At 32.7% G+C, this 15,123-nt stretch overlaps 1 protein-coding gene across 1 annotated transcript; it reads right to left on the reverse strand.

Annotated features, from left to right (window-relative positions):
* Positions 1-8,665: 8,665 nt before the first annotated feature.
* Positions 8,666-13,364, reverse strand: LOC7497352 (Golgi SNAP receptor complex member 1-2). Its single transcript, XM_002320677.4, has 6 exons — positions 13,078-13,364; positions 12,743-12,939; positions 11,311-11,400; positions 11,152-11,223; positions 9,011-9,140; positions 8,666-8,910 (listed from the first exon to the last, which is right to left on the reverse strand). Exons 1-6 carry the CDS (start codon positions 13,220-13,222, stop codon positions 8,813-8,815), a joined length of 732 nt encoding a protein of 243 aa, XP_002320713.1. The 5' UTR covers positions 13,223-13,364; the 3' UTR covers positions 8,666-8,812.
* Between the last annotated feature and the right edge of the window lie 1,759 nt (positions 13,365-15,123).

A 15,123-nucleotide genomic window follows, 5' to 3' on the forward strand; every position in this document is an offset into this window, starting at 1 on the left:
TTTAATTAAATATTACAAACAGAATCACTGACAAAATGGTTAAAAATATTAATATTTAATTATCCGTCGATGAAACCGTCAGTAAAATACACCAATAAAAAGACTAGAATCCCTCATTTCACAACAGACAGACCTGTTCTTCTTCTTCTTCTTCCTCTTATATAAAAAACATCAACATCCCTTTCTTTCTCTTCTCTTCTCTTCTTTCCTCAACTCCTTTTCTTTTTCTCCACACTCAGGTATGTCTTCTAATATTCTCTTCTCATCTTTTCTAGGTTCTTTTAATTAATATATTTTATAAATTTTTTTTTCTCTTCTCAGCTTCATTCGCAACTACATTAAGGTAAGATTTTTATTTTTTCTTATTTTTTGTGTTTTTTTTATTTTTAAATTTTTATGTTTTTAATAATTGTATGAATGTTGTTGTAGGATTTTGTTTTTCATATGAGAGCAATTTTTAGTTGATTTATTTATAGGATTTTTATATAGATTTTAATTATTTAATTATTTTTCTTGTTTTGTTAAATAGATTTTTTTAAAAATATATATTTTTAAATAATCACCGACGGAATTGCATACAATATTTTTATCGGTTATATGACAAGCTTCCGAGAGAAATACCGATGGAATGAAACGGGTAATTTGTTTTTAGCCAGCTTTTCCTGTTAGTAAATTCATCGACGATAATATTTTTTTATTACCAACAGACTTATTAACAGATAAAAAATTACCGACAAATGATTTATCGATAGAGCATTTTTATTTGTGATCCCGTCGATAAATTAATTACCAATGGAATGATAGTACAAATACCAACAAAAAATTCCATCGATAAATATAAGAATTCTGGTAGTGTAATAATCATTCGGAGTCTGGCTAATCCTGCAAGATAATTTCTCTCTCTCTCTCTCTCTCCCCCCCCCCCCATTCTATATTCATCAATCATTTTTTCCTAATCATTTATGATAGTTTTAGATTTGAGGTGCTGCGCTTTATGTGCATTAGAGATTCGTATATCACATGGATTGTTAATCATCAAATTATTTTAGGTTCTTCTTCTTCTTTCTTGTTGAAATTGCTTTTGAAAATTGTTTTGTGAGTATATATATATATATATATATGTTTTTTTTACTAGTAGCGGGGGTTTATATGTGTATATTTTAAGGATACTATAATTTATGAAAGAGAAAGCTTAATAGAACAACAACAATATAAAAACATTGAAGGTTTAATAAGCGAACAGAGTTGCAAGTATGAACTCTGAATTCACAATCTTATTATCTAAAAACAAAATATTTAGTGGTTGTCTTCTTAAAAGATTTATAAGATCTTTAAATATATTAGAAAACCTTACATCTAGAAGAAAACAATTAGAAATGAAAACATGAAGTAAATAAAAAAAGTTTGAAAAAAACATAGAATCCAATAAAAAACAGAGTAAAATAACAAAATTAGCTCAAACAGGAGCACTCGAGCTTGAAACTTTATTCTGTAAGATTGATAGTTTAACCAGTGACTTTATGATTGCTCATAAGAACATTGATTGTAGAATCATTTAGAAAAATTTAAACCCGATTCAACAATCAAATCTCCTATTATTGCAGTTTTAAAGTTGTTCAAAAGTAGAAACTTTCCATATCTTTTACTGCTAGTTTGGGATTAGCTCAGGTGATTTGTTGAAGTTATATCACATACAAAATGCCCAACAACTTAATTGCTAAGAAAAATTTTATTTGCCACCGCCAATAAGTGTTAGGGTTCATCCTATGAGAAAAAAGAAGAAGTTAGAAACAAGGGAGAATAGTCCCAAATGGTTGGCGATGGCCACTAATTAAAGGATCATAAAGTTTTATGATACATGCTTAATGTGGTGATCCCAAGCATGGCAACGAAAATAGACTTGTTGCAGAAATGTTTACAGCCCTCGACTTAAATACCAGATTTTAGTAAATTCTTCCGTGCCTTTCAAAAACTCAGACCTCGTTGAACGAAACTACAAACATCCGGTAAAAGCACCTGAAAAGAAACCAATCAAATTATTGTAGTAATAATTATAAGAGGGAATTCATCACCACATTAGTATACTTCTGTATAGTATAAATAACAAAAAAAAAAAATAGCATATAAAGTTAGGAAACGTTAAAGCTTTTATATCTTAACCGATTTGACCACTCAGGTATCTCCCTCTCTCGCCCTCGCACACACACATGTATGCACAGAGATACGTAGTTGTCAGGGGCACCAGGAAGCCAGAGATACTTTATTATTTGAATTTACTTTCTTTGTCCTTGCATAGACTTCTCTATCTTTGGGACAAGTTTTAGCTCGTTTAGTTAGTCCACTAGCCTACACTGTATCACCTATATATAGGTTTTACTTTCTCTTGCAACACCCCAGGTTTGCTAAAAAAGATGGCTATCATTTTTTCTCTGAATTTTTTGAAAAGCATCACCATCCTTTCATCCTAGCTCATGTGTGCAAATGGGTGGCTTTCTCTTCCCTAAAATTGCTTTTAAAGAGAAGATTTTTCAGTCACGCGGTTAGAAATGACAGAGAGTCCTGACTTGTCATTCTAAATTAAGTTTCTTATATATATATATATATAGAATTAATTAACAGCATTCATGGCTGCCCTCGTTGGACTTGAGGATTTTGTTTGGTTCCTCGTTAAATAGAAACCCGCATATGCAGCATTTATTTAGAGATTTCTATGAGGATACGAGCACCGGTTTATTTATGTTTTGTTTTCAGCATTGAGGATTCGGTGCCTTAGAAAAGGGTTTAGTACAGGAAACGGCGTTGAAGTGGATGCTTGCTGTTTACTGGTTTACTCTCCAGTTCCCAATATCCGAGCACCGAATAAACCGTGCCTATAAAAAAGTTACCATACTAGCAAATATTGAGTGGTACAGGGACTACAAAACTCATTACTACAAGGATTTGTTTGGTTCCTCGTGTTAAAAAATTGTGTTCATCATTAATCATGTTTTTTTTTAATCCATAGAAAATACTGCAAAACAAATTAAACTGGTTATGATTAAGTCTAGGGTTTAACAATAAAGCTTTTATGATAATTACAATAATAAATAATATAAGCAATACATATTCAACCTGATCCAGCTAGTAATTAAATAATTAATGATTGATACGATAAATATGGTGGAAGGAAGATTTTTCATAAAGGGTTCATTGGATCATACCAATCACAATGTTTTTGAATTTACTGCACCGATATGATCAATTATATATATATATATATAGGATGAATTCGTGCACCTATAATTTATCTTATCTTATTTACATGATAATTTACAGATGGGAAGATCTTAACTTGAATATCGTAATTACTCTGAACAGAGATAATAAATTAAGGAGACAGAAGATGTTCATAGTAATCAAGTTGTACGGATGATAGTTGATAAGTAGGTCTCGACATATCAGCTTCTTTGGCACATACTAATACTGTAAATATTCATTGTGGGACACATTAAATGGACATCAGAATCAGACATACAATTGATCGTATCCTGCTGAGGAGACCTTCCACGGCAGATCGAATTTAGCTGTCTAAAATTGCTGTCGTTAATGGAAGTACGTACCCTCATAATTTATTTTACTTCTACTTTGCCAGATTTAATGGCCATTTCTAGCTAATGTTACATCTTATTAAACAATTTGCATATGTAGCTGGAACCTCCATCAACCAATAACTTTCATTAGATTATTTAGCACGTTTTTAAAAAAAACATAGACTATGTACAGAGAACATGGGACCTGTCTTGCCTTCCCAAATATGTATAAAGATGCCTTATGATTGGAAAGTTATTTCTGTAGCGTCCACATAAAATGTGATTGCTAAGACAAGAAATTAAACCCTTGACAATATCCTTTTCTTTTTTATATATGTATAAATAGAATATAATTATTAGCATAACATATAATATACAGATAATGGGTCACAAGCCTCGTAAAAGGACCAGCTGTTTTTATTTCTTTTACGTGCTCCACATACTTGGAAATAATCCTTTGAAGATTTTAGTAAATTAAGTCCTACAGCAATATCAAGCACAGTTTGTGGTAACTGAGCAAATATGTTGTAACTTTTCAATGTTCTCTCTTTTTTTGGGTAAGGGAGTTGTTTTATGGCTGAAAAAGGTTTTAATTAAGACAAAATATCAAGCACTGTTTGCAGGTGCCATGCCCAAATTGATTCAGGTTTTTAGAATTATCACACTATTGACAAGCAATCACCAGCTAAATCTCTGGCATCATCTGTTTGGGAACACTACCAACATCCCTCTTATAGTTAGAGGACATTTTGAAGAAATTTATAATCACACCAATATATATATATATATATCCTCACTTCCCTTCCTAATTCGTCATCCTATACAAATTTCAGGATTTAAATCTGAGATCTTCAAATAAAATGGAATATATATCAGATTTCAACTATTTAATTTAGAGGTGGTGGGAAAAATTAGTAGTAGTATTTGTTTCTCTCATCAATGCATCAAATTTTTAACAATTATTCACATCATACTTCATATAACAATTATATAATCACACACAAATAATAAAGATAACAATAACAATAATAATATAGTAAGAACTACGACAACAACAACAATCTCGTCTTCCATTATGAACAAGCATAACATATATACATGCACAAGAGTTAAAAACAAGCCTTCTGTGTAAAAAGCCTGAAAGAATACGGATAGGGTAGAAATCCAATAAAGATGATGATAATAGGCCTGTGCTGTTTCTTTTGGCATCTCAAGCTCTGAGTAATAGGGTGGTGTGTGGATGTGGTAGTGTACAAATTTACCGTGACAAAAAAGTACTGCCACTATATCGCTGAGTTAGGGAGGTAGCCAAGCCTCTGTTACACAGAGCCATCTCAAGCTGTAAACCTCGAGGCTTGTTGCAAAAGACATGAAAATGAGATCCATTTCTTGTTTGTTTTTGTAAAGCACCTCACGTTCACTGTCTCGCCATAAATTGGTATGAATTCAGCAGTTTACGGTGTTCAATTTCTGCCAAAATCCAGCCTAGCTACAAGAAAGATGCCAGTTAGATTTTAAAACTTCTTTCCTCTAATGTTTTGGATTTCCCCCCTTATTTCTAGATGAAAAAGATATCGCATATCTTTAAAGCCATCCCACGTTATTGATTTTCACTCCTCAACTTCTTTCTGTTGCAGCGGATGCCTTGATATTGCATTATGTAGCAAAACATACAACAATGAAATATCTTTGATATATATTTATGTGTGTGTGTGTGTGTGTGTGTGAAGAAACCTTGCTTATAAATGATCCTGTGAACTTTATTAATTAATGAAGCAAGTTTATCATTACATACTTATTTATATCTTAATATTGCATGTACATGCATCACCAATCTTAAAAGGAGTCCAAATCGCCTTCAATACACTAAATTAATTTGTTGTTCTTTTTTCAGGAATCACTATACGTATACACCATTTGTTGCCAATGGTACCATATATGACCCATTTCTAACTGCCAAATCACGTTGGGTTAACTGATGGACCATATATAGTTGTTTTATGTTATATATGCAACAGCAACTCATACGGTGAAAGCTTTTGCATACAATTTTTCAGTGATGCTTAAAATTCACATGGCTATTGAGAGTCTCGGCCATTTGTTGGTAGCTTTTGCAAGAAAAATAAAGGACAAGATATACATCCGGAAATGCTATTCACATGCTCGTTAATCTTGTTGTTACCCATTTTGAAGGGCCCTACATAAACAAAAAGAAAAATCAAAAAAGAAAAAGAAAAGAGAAAACACAAAAAAATTAAAAAAAATATTGGAAGAAAATAAAAAATATATACCAGTAAGAAGAATATACCAGAACATCCAAGAAATTGTCAAAGACTGGTTGAGAAATATCAAAATATACAAGATTGAAAAATTTAACAGTGTATTTTCGACTGATGAAGACTTTATTGGCAAAGAAAATTCAATTTAAGAAGAAAATTTAAAATTAGATGTTTAAGGACTCAATTGAAAATTTTCAAGGTTTAATTGAATTTATTGAGGGCTTAATTGCAAGAAGAATTGATTTTTAAAATCAATTTAGGCTTTAATTAGAAGAAATTCAAGTCTAGAGATCTAATTGCAATTTCTAAGAGCTAATTTGATCAAATCAGGGGCGTAATTGCATAAATATTAAAGTTTGACAGGCAATTAAGGGCTTGATTGAAGAAATCCAAAACTAAGAACCAAACTGAAAAGATGTGTGAATGTAAAGGCTAAATTTGACCAAATCAGGAGCTAAATTGAAAAATAGAAGTTTGTTAGTCAATTGAGGGTTGAAATGCACAACTTCAGAACCAATGATGAAAATAAAATAGTGGTCAACTTTGGAGCTGACAATTGAGTTTGACAATAGTGAAATTGCATGAAATTAAAAGTTTAGAGACAATTACAAGTACAATTAAAAGAAATTGGAAGAACAGGGACTCAATTGAAAATTTTCAAATCCTAAATTAAGAACCTTAAACGATGTATAGTTCAGACTTAATAAAGAGAAGGTGAATGACACATCGTTCGCCAGCTTGCATCTCTGTTTTGATAGTTTTGGCTGATCGAGTTAACAACTTCAAATGAATGAATGTGGAGCTACTAACCTCCAAAATGATCAAAGTTAGATCTAAATAAAAGATGTGCACCCCCTCTACCAATTTCGTGTGATCTCAGGGGATGATGATGGTGTCATAATTGCTTCAACGAGGCCTTGAAAATAGGCAACTCAATCAGCCTTGACAGTGCAACCATCATGCAAAAACCAATTTGTTTTTCATGTGTTCACACACAAAGGTTCCTCAATGGGTTCTTATCAAAGGTTTACAATTAATACTTCCCTCAAAATCAAGAAGTCAGAAATAGATTCAAGACCTCAAAAAATCCTATAAATACCCCCTCAAGATAAAAAAAAAAAAAAAAGGAGGCTAAAAAAAAAGATAAGATAAGATAAGAAAAAAAAATATAAATATCAAAAAAAAAAAGACATAAGTGTAGAGGTTTAAAAGCCTATACAAAAGTTTTCTGAAGCTTTGCAAGTTTGTAAGAGGCAAAAATTTTCAAAGAAAAGCCAAGAGAGAGTAGTTGTTCTAGGTATATCTTGCTGATCCAAAGGTAGGTCCTTTGTGGCCTACTTTTGTTGTTTTTTATTTGTTTTGTTTTTTATTTATGTTTCAAAGCATAAAAAAAGGTTTAAAATGCTTAACAAAAGATGTTGCACTCACCTCTTTGTTGCTGTATTTTTTATTTAATGAGGCTCTTTTGAAGTTTTGTTGATGTTTTTAACATATTAAAGTTGTTGTTTAAGTTTGTTTTTGATATACAATGTTGTTTTAATTTTCGTTTAACTTAAGCTATACATGTTAAAGTAAAGATGTTTACCTTGGGTTTGTTGGACATGTTCATGCACAAAATGGATTCAGAAAACCAATTTCAAATCCATGTTGCATGAATATATAGGTTGTTTTAAGTTGATAGTTTTTTATTTATTTGGTACCTTATGCTTGATTTTGATGCTTTGATTTTTTTTTTTAGTTTTTGGTTTAAACATGTTTGTGTGTAATATTGTGACTTGTTAAGATAAAAAGAGCATGTTTTAGAAGCAAAAAATATCCTTTTTTGGGCTTGGCAATGGCTGCTTTGGCTGGGCATTTTTCTGGATTTCTAGACAATGTTATTTGTATTTTTGAAAAGTACATTGCCTTAGCTTCTAGGTTTGGACCAATTTCGGTTAATTTCTTTGCACAAAACTCTTTCTTATGCATGATTAACCAATAATCTAGTGTTTATTCGCATTAATAACGTGTTTAAATGGTTTTTAATCCTAGAATTTCACGTTTAAACCAAAACTCATTTTGACAAAATCATGATGTTAAAATGATAATTAAAGTGAGTTGATATTAGATTATTAATCATTGCATGATTTCCAACATGCATGTATCTTTATCTTGACTAAATCTAGTCTATTTTGGATTTCATGTTGCTTGATTTATTTTGGTGTTCTTTATATATATTTTTTTGATATTTGATCCATTTTGCTCAAGTTTTTTTGAGTTTTTGTTTTTTCAGTGTTCAATTTATTTTTTGGCTTTGATTTTTGGAGGGAAAAAAATAACTTTGATAAAATAAAGGCAGGTATGGAAGTGAAGAAGCCTCGTGAAAGCGAAGATGAAGGATACATCTTCTGCCTCCACAGACCTCCACGGTCATTCCTACATTGAGACTTGAACAAATAAGGACATGATGGACAATTCCATATCAAGAAATGAAGACAGCAAGAGAAGTGCCTGGCACTCACATGCACCCTCCGGTAAAATTTATGTGCATTCAATGTGAGGTTGATGAGTTGGAAAAACAGTGTGTCATTGCACATGCAAACACTCCGTGCAGCAAAGGTTTGAGGTAATCCAAACAAGGCTAAAAGCTGCACCAGAAGAGACATTGATGCTTTAAGGCATGACAAGGAGGCATCAAGCTGACAGGCAGTTCCTATGCAGCAACGAGACATGTTGAGACCTTCGTTTTCTTTCTTTTGTTGATATCTAGATCCTTGTGTGGCTGTTCATCTGTACAGTGGTACATCTAGCCATGTATTTGGAATAGCAAAAATCCCATATAAAACAAAATGATATACTTCTGGCGTAATGGCACCACATTGATGCATACAAAACTTCATCCATCCTAACAACATATTACAGAAGCAAAATTGCTTTGGAAGAGCATCATCGTTTTGTAAATTTTGTAACAATTAATAGCATTTGTTATTTTGAGAGCCAGTAGATAATAAGAAACAACGTACAAGCAGCAATAACAGCGGACAGAATGAGAGTGTCTCTTGATCGTCTCCTCCTGATAGAACCTTAGAAAACAGAAGAAAAAATAAATTGTTATGCAACTGAAGAATGTTGCTGAATATCAGAAAATAAGTGTTTATAATACAAATGGCTATTGTATGGTACCAAGAAGGCCACGGATAATTGGAAATTTGTCGCCTAGAAGCTTCACTTTCCCCTGAACATCTCCAAAAAAAGCCCTTTGAGAACCCAAAACGGCCCTGGTCGTTTGAGCTTGATTTATGACATCATCAATCTGCACAGACGTGAACCAGCATTGTCAATTGACTAAAGATCAGAGAAGCAATTGCCGACAAAGGAAGTCCACAGCTTATACCATAATGCCATTAATTACTGAGGGGGGCTTCAGAATTCAAAAGTAAATCATGTGAGATAAACTACAGATACAACTTGGTGTTTCAAGATTACCACTTTTGCATAGGACAAAGTCAGTCAACTCATCACGTGCAACATTTATAGGCTGTATGACTTCACTTTTAATTAGCCAATATAACAGGGTTCTCTGTAAGGACCACTTGAGGTAGCTCTGTGCCATTGCAACTTGATTCTATATATGACACAAGGAAAAGAACATGGATTTCCTGATATGCACAATGCGTTGTATGACAACTGATAATTCAGACAAGTGGAAACCTAAAAAGTACAAAAACAGCTATTTCCGGTAGAAAGTTTTTCAGTGGTAAATAACCAGAAAATTCGGTGCAGTGCTTTTAAATAAATATCTGGTAAAGTCACTAATGATTGTAGCTATCTTTATGCCTAATAATTGAGATCAGTGAAAGGGATAGAAGGAGGCCACACACCTAGTTCACAGCCAAATGTAAAATGAACAAACGCAACTTATCTTTCTAAACCATGTTAGGTCAACATTTAATTAAATTGTTCCATGACATCGAGCCCTTTGTTTAGGAAGCAGGCATCAGAAAATAGATACTATGAACATAGCATTGACAACTGCTCTTTAGTGAGTAACTGATGCTATGTTTGGGACTAAAAAGTTGTGAGAAAAGAAAATGGGACCATGGGAGGAATGAAAGTACAAGAAGGGAATATTATATTCAGTCCATATGTTTGGGAAACGTGAAAAAGGAGAGGAATGAAAATGGAAGTTGTTTTATTTGAAAACATAAACAAGAGGTGGAATGAAAATTATGAATGCAACGTTGCAATTATGCTCATCGCCTTATTTATTGAAGTTTAACTTCTAACTAGTAATCAACTTCCCTTCCATTTTTGTCTCCATTTATTTGGACATAAGATTTGCCAATCAAATAAACCATAGTTTGGACACAGCATCTTTGACATTTGATATCGCAAAGTTCTACAGGATGTAAAGATAGATTTAATACATCAATATCCATTTCTATGATGTTGGACAGTAGGCCAACATGTGTATATAACAAAGTTATGGCAATACCACATATCAAAGAAGAGGAATTTGAAGAGATAAACTGAAGGAGAGAATGGACAGGTGGCTTGTAGAATTAGAGGTTCGATTGTGTAGGGATAGAGAATCACTAGCTAATGAAGGGAAAGTATATAAGCATGTTTAATGTTAAGTCTTTCTCTCCAAATAAGAGAGATTGAAAGTGGTATGCATGGAAAGAAAATTTCTTTCCACATTCCATTCCTTAGTTCCTTGTTCTGCTGGTGATCCATAGGGTGGAAAACCAAATTCCTCACCATATTTCCCTTCCACCTATTTTCAATCCCCCAAAAATCCACCCCTGCCCGACACATTGTTAGTAAACTAGAAATCTAAATGCATTAAACATACACTGTTCATAAACCAAGCTTTTTAGCTGGGTGATGTACCTCCCACTTCACAGAGTGCAAGTGGAGTAAAGCTGTAGAGGTTCAAGGTTCAAACCCAATTAAAGGTGGAACAGTGGAGGTGGTGGTGGTTAGACTTATGGGTCTAGTGACAGATAAGTAAAACTGGTGTGCATCAGGGGAAGAAAAAAAAACTCTCACTATTTACACCCAATTACATTCATTTTCTAACATTTTTCGCTACTGGAACTAGTCAATGATTTTTATTCATCCCATCCATATTTTCTTCAGTCTCTACCTCTTATCTAATAAAACTTATTATTTAACTCCATCCAGTTCAATATTGCCAGTTGTCCATCCCAGCATCCTTATTTATTTTTCCATCAACATGCATGGCAAGAAATGTGCAAGGAGAAATATTAATCTAAAGAATCTGACATGGATATGGCCAAAAGAAAGCGAGAAAGTCTTACGTGAGATATGCTTCCATGGATGGCAGCTCTTTCTCGTAGTAACTGCACTCTCGGGGACATACTACCAGATGCCTGTAAGTACACAGAAAACAAACCTCAATTTTGAGAAACAAAAACATGAGAACATACAGCAGTTTTAAGAGTTCAAATGATACCCACCTTGTACTCACTAATATCGTCTCTGACAGAACTCAGAAGCTCTGAATGTTCCCTCATAGAGTTTATGTTTCCCTTGATTCGTCTAAACTCCTAAAGTAACAAATTTTATTTGATCAATGAGACAGAAACCAATAAAATACCATTTCTTAGCTCAAGAGAATAGATGTCATGTCCACAATGAAATCAAATGATTAGGAATATAATACAATGAGAAGCAGTCCTAAAGGGGGAAAACTGTTTGAAATAAAAGCTGTATGAAAATTCCTAATATGCTATAGTTTTAGCATCTAACTAATCTGCTAATTTGTTTAACGGAACATATACAATGATATGAAAAAAATTAATTTAGGACCAATTCTGTATAGAAATTTTTTCCTTTTTCTTCTCCCCTCTCTACTAATCTTTGAAGCGCTATCATGGGCTTTGCTATCAATCATAAACCGAGACGCTGCAAAAATAATGCTGCCACTGCCGACTAGAAAGAGAAATTTTGAATAAGAACTTGAGTTGAACTTAGACACCAATGGGAATGAGACCAGAGAAGATGGAACTTACTGAAAACAGTGATTGTGTGCATCAGTATCACATGTATATAAGTTAGGCTCCCAAACCTTCTCCTCGCTTACTTCATTGCTCAAGACAAGCAGCACTCAAGCATGAATATTTTTAAATGGAACACACTTAATTTTAAAATGACATCAGACTCAAAATGAGATTCCACTTGCAGATCCAAGAAAATATTTTGGAATTTGATGATTTTGAAAAAAACCAGCTGGGTTCTTGACATCTCATAGAAGAAACTTTCTATGAGATCAGATGCATACTGCTGAATTCAAATTACCCTTTGAAAATTTGATTGAGCACCACAAGAAAACTAACTTGTTACTGATGCATTTTTTCACACTGTTTAAGGTGCGGAACTAGCAATTGAGTCCCAAAAACAGAGCACGAATCATATAATCAACCAATAAAAAAATGCAACAAAAAAATAAGGAAAAGAAAAACAGAGTGTGAATCATATAATCAACCAATAAAAAAACGCAAAAAACAAAGAAAGAAGGAAAGAACTGAAACCGATTATGCCCGCAATCACGACAATATGATGGAAATTAAACACAATGACATTAATAATCAAATCAACTGTCTTCCACGACAAAAGATTAAAATGTCGACACCAGCATTTTCTACATTCCGGATAAGGTTCTTATACTCAGTTTGTAATTTGTATTTTTTTCTCCACTCTATACTCCTCCCATATTAATAAAGCCACATTTCCTAATTTTTCAAATTGGAACGAGGCCACATTAATCTAAAAACAAAAATCCATTTTCAGATTTCCCATCCGCATTGCTGCCAATACACGCATCACATACGATACAACAAAACTTTCCTAAGCACTTCATTACCAATTTTACCAAAACAAAAATCAAACCTGCGTAAAATCATGAAGGATATCTCTATGCCTTGCTAGCTTTTGAGTAACTGAAGTGGCTGGTGCTGCAGACGCAGCACATCTACTCATAGCATCATTTATATCAAGTAACTTCTCAAGTGACGATTGAATTTCCATTTCCATTGATTTCCATGACCTACTGGATCCAACTGTTGGCGAACCAGTCTCGACATAACCTAAATCACACTCCATGACAATCAACACCGATAATCCACTAATGACTAAAAATTATTGAATTTCCAAGAAACAATTACCACATTATTACACTTGGAAATTAAGAAGAAGAAAAAAACAAATTAAAAGTGAATCCAAACCTCCTCCTCCTCCTCCTTGAGTGAATCGAGAGCCAAGTTTAGCATAAGAAGAGAGTTTAACATCGAGATCTCCTTCGATCTTTCTTGCTTCTCTTCGTAGTTCCTCCCAACCGGATTCTTGTAACTCCAGATTTGTATCCGTCATTTTGGATCTAGATCCTAATACTTGCTATTTCTTTTGTTTCGTGAGCTAACGATACGATAGTTATTTACAGTCACTTGTTTGATTTGATTGGTAGCAGTCTATTTATTTTCTTCTCCTTCTGTAAGCTTCATCATCCCCTTGAGGGAAAGGAGATCATAATGTCAATTTCTTACTGGGCCGTAAATGTAAAGTTTTTATGGGCTTGAAATTATAGGCCCGCCAAATAATGCCCTTTAATTCACTGGGCCAGATTGGAGAAAGCCAGACCTCGAAGGAAAGCTTAAGGTTTTGATGGGCTTGAAATAATTGGGCCAATACTAGTGGCCAATAAGTCACTCAACCAGCTTGGAGAAAGCCTGCCCTTGAAGGATCCCTCCCTCTAAGCTCGACCCAGCAATCGCATCTCTCAATTATGAATGAGAAATTGGGATGGCGATTTCACATGAACACCTGATCAAGTTTCAGTTTATTTGAAGGCAAAAAGTCAGCACGAAACCCGATTTGAATTCAAATTCAACTTAAAATAAATAAATAATTTTGAAAAATATTATATGTATATAGTTATAAATTATAGCATTAAAGTTTCAGATTTGAGTTATATTCAAGTTATGAATACTCGAAACCTGATAAGATCGGGTTTAAATTTCAAAAATTCATACATGTTTGGATTTGGATTGAATTTGGATAATTATTTGAATTCGGACATGAATAATACAATACTTAACCCTTTAGTATCCATTTTCATCCCTAATAAGAAATTTCTAGCCTTTTGATTCCTACTACGTACTTTCCTCCATGACTAATTTTTTCCTAATTGTTTTTCTAACCACACATAATATAAGTGGAACAAAAATCAAAAACCATATCCACACTACTTACTAAGTAATTTCACAACCTCAACTTTTAACTGTTTATTTAACTTCAATTTTGATTAAGAATAAATTATAACTGTGTGAAATAATGTTAGAATTGGTTTATAAAATATTTAGTGGGTATTTTAAAGTCAAATTATATGTGAAGTTTACTCAAATTTAAGGTTAAAATCATAATGAATTTTGTTATCAAACATGAGTAATTTAACATTAAATATTAAAATTATTTAAAAATTCCAATTAAAGATGAATGGAAAATTATTCTTAAAGAACTTTTGGATAATAAAATTTCAAACCCAAAATAGCTTTATGAATTGGATAATGAGCCTATGGGCTCACGAGTTTGGGCTTGAGCTTGGTTAATAAAAAAATATTTTATATTAAGTCCATGTTTGATCGTAATTTTTTTTAGTCCATAATACATGAACCAATATATTAATTACATAATGAGAATGAATTTTATTATGAGTAAATCATAAACTATAAACATTCATGAATTCTTTTATGAATTATGGACATCCATAAATTATGAAGATTCATGAACTATGAGTGTTAAAAATTTTAGTTTTTAAGTCCTATAAATAGTTGTCTTGGATGAGTGATAAATAATCAAAGAATTTTCTTGAGTTTTTTTTTTTCTTTCTATGTTGTTGATTTTTTAAAAAACTTGTTATTTAATTTAATTTTTTTATTTTGAAGCTTAGATTCGGTATGTGTAGAGATAAGTAATATTATTCCAGATTTGATATCTTTTAAGAATTTCAACAAGAAAGTACTCAAGTTGATTGCGTAATAGTTTTTCATCCACTATAGCTAGAAGATTGTAATGCATGAATTTAATTTCTATGCAAAACGACATGTTCCGAGTAAAAGTTGAATTAGTCGTTCCTTCATTTTCCTTTGATGCCTTTACCGGCTGAAACTTACCCTTTTTTATGCGGGAAAAACTCTCGTTTTCTCACAAAATGCGCTTGAAGAAATCGCACAATTTAATTAATTAGGTTAAATCACATGGTATTTTCCGTTATA

This window comes from Populus trichocarpa, chromosome 14, assembly GCF_000002775.5.
Source record: "Populus trichocarpa isolate Nisqually-1 chromosome 14, P.trichocarpa_v4.1, whole genome shotgun sequence".
Taxonomy (NCBI): Eukaryota; Viridiplantae; Streptophyta; class Magnoliopsida; order Malpighiales; family Salicaceae; genus Populus; species Populus trichocarpa.

Bases quoted from the DNA above. Each gene is read 5' to 3' on its own strand.
- LOC7497352 (XM_002320677.4), bottom strand. From the start codon at position 13,222: ATGACGGATACAAATCTGGAGTTACAAGAATCCGGTTGGGAGGAACTA. The intron at 11,224-11,310 runs GTGGGTATCATT...GTGTACTTACAG, and splicing joins ACGATATTAGTGAGTACAAG to GCATCTGGTAGTATGTCCCC. The intron at 9,141-11,151 runs GTAAGACTTTCT...ACGTCTGTGCAG, and splicing joins TCCATGGAAGCATATCTCAC to ATTGATGATGTCATAAATCA.